Source organism: Phaseolus vulgaris, chromosome 7 (genome assembly GCF_000499845.2).
Source record: "Phaseolus vulgaris cultivar G19833 chromosome 7, P. vulgaris v2.0, whole genome shotgun sequence".
In the NCBI taxonomy this organism is placed as follows: domain Eukaryota; kingdom Viridiplantae; phylum Streptophyta; class Magnoliopsida; order Fabales; family Fabaceae; genus Phaseolus; species Phaseolus vulgaris.
Genome location: NC_023753.2, coordinates 9,100,298 through 9,107,289, shown reverse-complemented (window position 1 = coordinate 9,107,289; position 6,992 = coordinate 9,100,298). Strand labels below are relative to the sequence as shown.

The window sequence follows — 6,992 nt, the reverse complement described above, 5'->3', positions numbered from 1 at the left end:
ATCTTACTCCAAACACAGCTGTATATATATATGGCCAATTAAACTCATCATAAATAAAACATGTTGATAACTGCATACCAAAAAACCTTGGTTAAAGTTCATCATGATTCCACAGAATAGACTCTGGTTCTATTTAGGAAGAAGGGAAGCAAAAGTTAAGAACCGTTTTAACTCACTTTACCCAATTCAAAGAGGGAGTCTCATTAGTTTTTCAATGTTAGTAATCCAAAAAATGGAGAATAGTATTACAATTTCACGCACAGAAAGGTATTTATCTTTAGATTATGAATTTTCTCTGTATCAAGAAATCAGAAAAGTTTAGATTTAAGTAGAGATATATGTTGACATTTGCCAGCAATAGCATATCTATTATATTATACACCCACAGAAAATTTTACATGCATAATTGATAATAATGTTGCAATTAGATGATCGAGTATAGGTAACACCAGAGTATCAGATGATCTCTCATCATTCAGTTGGACAAATCCATGAGACAGAACATAAGGAACTCGTATGACTTCAATCTGTCTATACAGCCCAACATTCTCTTGTTAGTAGTTGACTATACTTTGAAATCAAAGCCATGAAAACATCAAGATTTCAAGTAAAAACAATACACACGATTGACTGTACGCAAACTCACCACCCTAAAAATGTAAGAACCTCAACCAGCACATATAAATGAAACTAAACATCACAGGAGAAGCTACAATGTACACCAGGTGCCAATAAGGAAGTCAAATGCTAGAGGAGACATAGGTGAGGAATGCCAAAGCATCGCATGGGACTAGTCCACTAGAGCATCGGTCATCACATGGCCACCTTTTAGTCATATATGATATAACGAAACAATTTAACATTCCGGAAGGGAGTGTGTCGATGCAAATGGTGAGAAGCTTGCAGCTGACTCACTATAACGGAGAGGATGTTGTTGATGACTGGATGAACCCAAATAACTCACTGAAGCATTGCTTGGACTTGGAATATATGGAGACATGTACCTTGAGTTAAGGGATGGCAAAGAGGGATACCCCATGGAATGCGGTGAATTCAAGTGAGAAGCTAGAGATCTTTGGGATGCATTCCTAAGATCTACTGAGCTTCGGCTCATGCTTAGGGAGGGGGATTGATGGTAGGAGGACCTAAGTGATGGATGAAAATGAGGTGTGCTGGCAATGGAGTGGTTACGAGAAATAGATGAGGTCTGCGAAGCAGTCCGGGCAATTTGTATTGCTGAAGATGAAGCTAGTGATGATCTCACAGAAGATAAGACAGAGGCTGCTGAGCTTGACGAGAGCAAGGGTGTGGATTCTGAAGGTGGTGGTTCAGTTAAGCCAGTTCTTGCATCACGCTTGCAAACTGGACAAAAGGTTCTCCATGAAGTAAGCCAAGAATCCACACAGATAGCATGAAACTCTGCCAATAAATAATCATGAAAAACGAATTAATATAATCTGTGTAACAATCATAATTTCACATGCATATAATGCAAATATACAAGTAATGCCAATACAGGCAGACGAGACTAATGTTAAGTAACAAAACATGATAGCATGTTATGTAATGCAATATCAAAATCAAAGGAAAACCTTCAGATGGCTCAGACTAACCGAAGAGGACAAGAACATGGTCTTAAAACAAAAATACAAACAGAAGTAGGTGATGTAATTAGCTGTTTTTTTTTCAAGATGATTTAGGATAAAGAGCAGTTTTAATCTGGTGCATTACACCACACATAAGCAGTTTTAGATTCATAGAGCCACACAAAAGGTCCAGATAATTCTAGGACTTCCATTTGTATCCCAGGTAAAATCTGCACCTTCCAACCCACTGGGTTGACTACTTCGAGATTGAGATAAGGGTTGCAAATTAGAAAACTTCCTAAATTCTTTTCCCTGCCAGGTCATGTTATGAGAATTTTACAGAATCATCCATTACAATCAATTTTCATATACCACATGTAAGTCAGACCAAAATTCCACATAAATTAAGTAATTTGTTAAGTTTGCAGTACTTAACAACTCGTGAGGAGTACAAAGATCAAACTAACTTGAAAATAAATTGTCCTACTATTCTACTGCAAAAAAAAAAAAACACTGGGTGGCAGTTCTTTATTATAGCTACTTCAAAATTGGCATACTTAAGAATTTCCAGATTAAGATGGAATGAACATTTTCTAACCATCTATGTAAATGTCTGTTTTAGGTTGGAGGTTAAGAAACAACAGGATTGTACAAGATGGTTACTGGTTGTTGTTTATTTCTTCTTCGTCTGTGTTGTTTCCTTTGTGCCTCTCTTTTCTTGAATTATACAGTAGCTGTAGCCTAACAATATCATATCCTGTCTGTTGGAACAACCAGTAAATGTTCAGTCACACAAACTTCACACTTCAAATGCTCAATATTGGGTTTGGGGTGTGTTAAGATGCAAAACATTAGCTAAAAACATGGTAAGGACACTGCTTATAAGACTTGGCAACCCCCTACCTTGAGATAGTGATAGGGGACTTGGGTATTATGAGATGCCTAAGTCCCACATCGAGTATTATTAAATACTTGCTGGAGTATAGTATACAGCTAGCCATTGGAAGTGAGTTGGGTCTGTTGGATTCTAATAAAAACAATTAACTTTCTTCCAAACAGCTAAACTAACACAAACTTTGAGGGAAAAATGTTATGATGTCTTAATAAAATCCTAATTACAAGTTTGAGGGATCTTCCAGATTTCCAAATAGGTATTTCGAGGTGACAACTTATCAGTTAAAAACAGGAAAAGGGATTTGCAAGAAAAACACCAGAATAATCCAAGTCAGAATTCCCCTACCAGGATTAACAAAGAAATGGGTAGAATCAACTATCAAGTAATATGAGTAAGAAGAAGTGCAAGTTGAAAGTAGGTAGAACCTAGAAAGTAGAATTGCTCCCAGTTTGCCATTTTAAAAAATCCCATTAGAAGACTTCTTTTTTTATTGTAGTTTTTATATGTTGCAACAAGCATGTGATTGCACTTCCCATTTCAGAGATTTTAACTCACATGCTAAAGGCAAACATCACACAGTTCAAACAACTAAATACTTAACCATAGTTTGTAGAGGAACGTAAGGGTGAGAGAAGCTGAAACATGAGTGTAAGCCTCGAAGTAAAGAAACACCCTGCTTGAGGATTCCAAGAAATGCAAATATATAACTTACTATCACCTCAAAATTAACAAGTTTCATTGTATACTTATTTCCAACAAACCCTTAGACGATGGCTGTGAAAATAAGCAAAACCTGCCTCCTGATCGACAACATACTTATTTGTCAGGTAATGTTAACTGATATCACACCAGAAGTTTAAAAACATGTGGTGAATATTGAATATCTTAACACAGGATCAAAATTAGATCCAGTGGTGAACTGCACAAAGTATCAGGAAATTTAAGTTGGACAAATGCCCTAGTACATAAGCATACACTGAAGATAGATCAACCAACAGAATAATATACTGGATTTAAAACAATGTCATGGGAACGCTTACTGTGACAGCAGGGAAGAATCCTGATCTTCTCGCCAATACAATAGTCTTCAAGGCATATAGCACATGTTCTTGATGTACAGTTGTCTTCCAAAACAGCAGTAAATATCAAACTTGGCATTGCTTTCACTAGGCGACTACTCATACCATGAAATTCACGAAGAGAACCTCGAGGCCTTTCTCTTCTTATGCGATGCCTGCGGACAAAGAAACAAGTGGCCAGCACAGCAGACATTGCAAGTAGGGAAATAAATGAAATTGCCATGATAGACCATGCTGAGTTTTCAAAAGTTGGAATGAGCCATATTTCCACATTAGTCCACCCAGCATATTTCTTTAGTATTTCACCCGAAGCTTTAGATACAAATACTGCATGTATTCTTATCCCAGCAGAATTTCCTGCCACTGAAACTCGAAAAAGTGTGAATTAGAATTCCCAAAATATGATGTAGGTGTACGAAACAATACAATGTGCAAGGAAAAAATAAATCTGCTCAATGGTAAGTTATCATTAATATCCATTATTTGATAGAATTCATATGCTTCACTGGTGTCAATTTTTTCAGTCTCGTCTTGTATACATGTTGTCATCCTTTCCATATGTTCTTCCTTGATAATATATCCATTAACTACATATAAAGCCACAATACATCTAAAATCTTAGTCTGTAATGCCATTATTGCAGACACACCCCAATTTCAATGGTCATAAAAAAATCTACTCTAGCATTGAATGAAACTGTTTCTCTAAACTTCCATTTAACATTTAAAAAGGAAAAACAGCAACCAACCATCCCTAATACATGTCTTCCAAATTACATCATATTAAAAAATTACTTCACAGAAACTTGTACAGGAAACATTATAAGCTCTTCTAGGGTTACAAAAATTATAATCAATGAAAAATTAACAGCTACCACAATCTAATGATGAATCTCTAATCTATACAAAACCATTTTGCAACAACCAGTGAATGTACAATACAACTCATGTTATCTTTGGGGATTGGAGAAAAAACAAGTTTAATAGCCATTGCATGTTAGAGAGAATGATGAACAAATGTGGCTTCTATATAAGAATTGATCATTACTCGCAACCAAGACACCGTCTTCTTCATTGTCATAGACAATTACAGCTTCGAAGCCAGCCTTTTGTGCCCTTCTGACTTTCTCCTCAAAGCTACATCCCCCTCTAACCACCAAAGCAAAAGGTGAACTCACATTGAGAAGTCGTTCAACTTTATTTGTCAGTTCTGTACACGCATCAAGTGGCTCCGCCAAATATAAGACCCCATATTGTCCAGAACCTTTGACTGTTGGAGCTGAAACCAAAAAACTTTCATGTCAACAAAAAATAATTTATAAAAATAACATCCACACACCATCACATGCAAACAACAACATGACACACATTTACATTCTTCATCAGTTCTTCACCACTATTTTTATTCCACACAAAAAATAGACAACATGAATTTAGTATTACAAATACAAAAAATTTGAATTCACTTTACAATGATAGGCATATGCATAAAGCACACGCTTCGTTAATCCATACTTCATACCACATATAAGCATCTACTGTTTGATACATACCCACCCCCACCCCCAAGTCATTTCAAAAACTCTTTTTTTCACTTTTTCTCCTCTTATCCACAGTAAATCGGTCATACACTTTCTCTCTCTTTCTCTCTCTCCCTTCAGACAGGATTTTAAATTTCTATCATGACAAAATGCTTCAGCAGAACCAAATTCTTAGCTGAACAAACTTGCCTTCATGATCCTAGATCGAAAAGTTGAACTCGTTTCCCACTGAAAAAGCTGCCCCAAATTAGTACCCATCACCCAAATGAAATTTTCAATACTCATATGGCCCAAAGACCAAAACCACATCCTCCCTTGACCAGAAGAGTTAATACACAAAGCACACTAAATCCTAACCTGGTAGGAGAAGAAATAGCCTAGAAAACTCACCAAAATTTGCTTCAATATCATCGAAGGATAGAGTTATATTGTTCCCAATAAGCACCACCTTCGCAGCAGCCATAGCACACAGACTCACCAAAGAGAAGAAAAAGAGTAGATTCAACGTACCCATCAGAGCAAAAGATTCGTTAAGAAAAAAGCACAGATTTTTTGTTGGAAATCATTCGAGGGAAAGAGGGAAAGGGGCAGAATAATAAATTGGGATTTTTGAAATTTAGGGTTTTGAAAACACAGCAAAAATAATAGAAACATCAGCTTCCATCTCAGAAAAAACTGAATGTTCTAAATCTCCATTCCACGATCCTTCTGTTATAATCTTTTTCTGTTCCAAATTGATTGCTAATAATAATGTTATGTCAGCAAAATGGGAAATTTAATATCAGAAGATAAACTAAACACTAATCTAGATCAATATTGTACGAGAAATACGTAAATAAATAACGTGACTGAATCAATTAAAAATATTATAAACTGAGCCAATTGTTGTTTGTTTCTTATATCAGAACAAATATTTTATCAAAATAAACAATAAATGATAATATTCAGAACAAACAACCAAAATCTTCTAAAATATATGTATATAATAACATTAATTTTCTTAACAGAATTTAGTTATATTTTAAAAAATTAAAAAGTTACCTAATGAAAACGTGGGACATGTATTATTGAAATAAATAAAAATAAATCATGTCAATTATATATTAAAATTTGATAGTTTTAGTTATCGCTGTCCTATCATTATCTTTAACAAATAAAATATTATCTAATATCTAAAACTTATTAATATTATCTTATTATCAAAAATTTAGTCCCAAGAGTCTTCATTACTCTGTCCACCTCTGCACTCCAATCTCAAATCTTAATTTATTTATTTATAAACTAATAATAGTTTAAAGTATTCATAAAATGGAATATTGGAGGATCGAAGAAAACAAAGTACAATGTACTTAATCAGTGTTCTTTTATTACATATTGATATGTATTTATCATAGTTTATAATTAATTGTAAGAGTATTAAATAATCTTTTTATAATTTTTATATTTACTATTTTTTTGTATATTGATAAAAAAATTAATATTTTCATTTAAAATGGAATTAAGTAAACATATAAAATGTTGACTTCATAACTTACTTTGTTATTGAGAAAAATTATGTGTAAATTAATAATAAATATTGAATGTAACTTTTTTTATAAGTGAATTAAATTGGTTTATTCTAATATAAATAGTTAATAAAAAGGTGTTGATTTGGTGGATGCACAAGGACCCATAGCAAATGATTTGTACAATGATAAATAAGGTTGTGTCATCTTTGCATCTTTGCCTCTTTTATGTAATTAGGTCATCTTCTCCTCTTCTATTTGTGTTATTCTTATCTTCTTCTAGGTTTATGTGTGTACTTCATTCTACTAAGCTTCATCCTCATGCAATTGTAATATCTTACGGTTGCAAAACCAATGTAATTCCTCTCATGATTATGGGAGTAGGAG

General features: G+C 34.1%; 1 protein-coding gene across 1 annotated transcript; it reads right to left on the bottom strand.

Moving 5' to 3' along the window:
* Positions 1-392: 392 nt before the first annotated feature.
* On the bottom strand, positions 393-6,008 carry LOC137829614 (receptor homology region, transmembrane domain- and RING domain-containing protein 2). Its single transcript, XM_068636457.1, has 4 exons — positions 5,491-6,008; positions 4,608-4,838; positions 3,522-3,923; positions 393-1,419 (listed from the first exon to the last, which is right to left on the bottom strand). Exons 1-4 carry the CDS (start codon positions 5,612-5,614, stop codon positions 857-859), a joined length of 1,320 nt encoding a protein of 439 aa, XP_068492558.1. The 5' UTR covers positions 5,615-6,008; the 3' UTR covers positions 393-856.
* Positions 6,009-6,992: the final 984 nt, after the last annotated feature.

Coding starts and splice junctions, on each gene's coding strand:
- LOC137829614 (XM_068636457.1), bottom strand. CDS start 5,614: ATGGGTACGTTGAATCTACTCTTTTTCTTCTCTTTGGTGAGTCTGTGT. Junction 4,839..5,490: donor TGATATTGAAGCAAATTTTG/GTGAGTTTTCTA, acceptor TTTTGGTTTCAG/CTCCAACAGTCAAAGGTTCT. Junction 1,420..3,521: donor GATTCTTCCCTGCTGTCACA/GTAAGCGTTCCC, acceptor ATTTATTGGCAG/AGTTTCATGCTATCTGTGTG.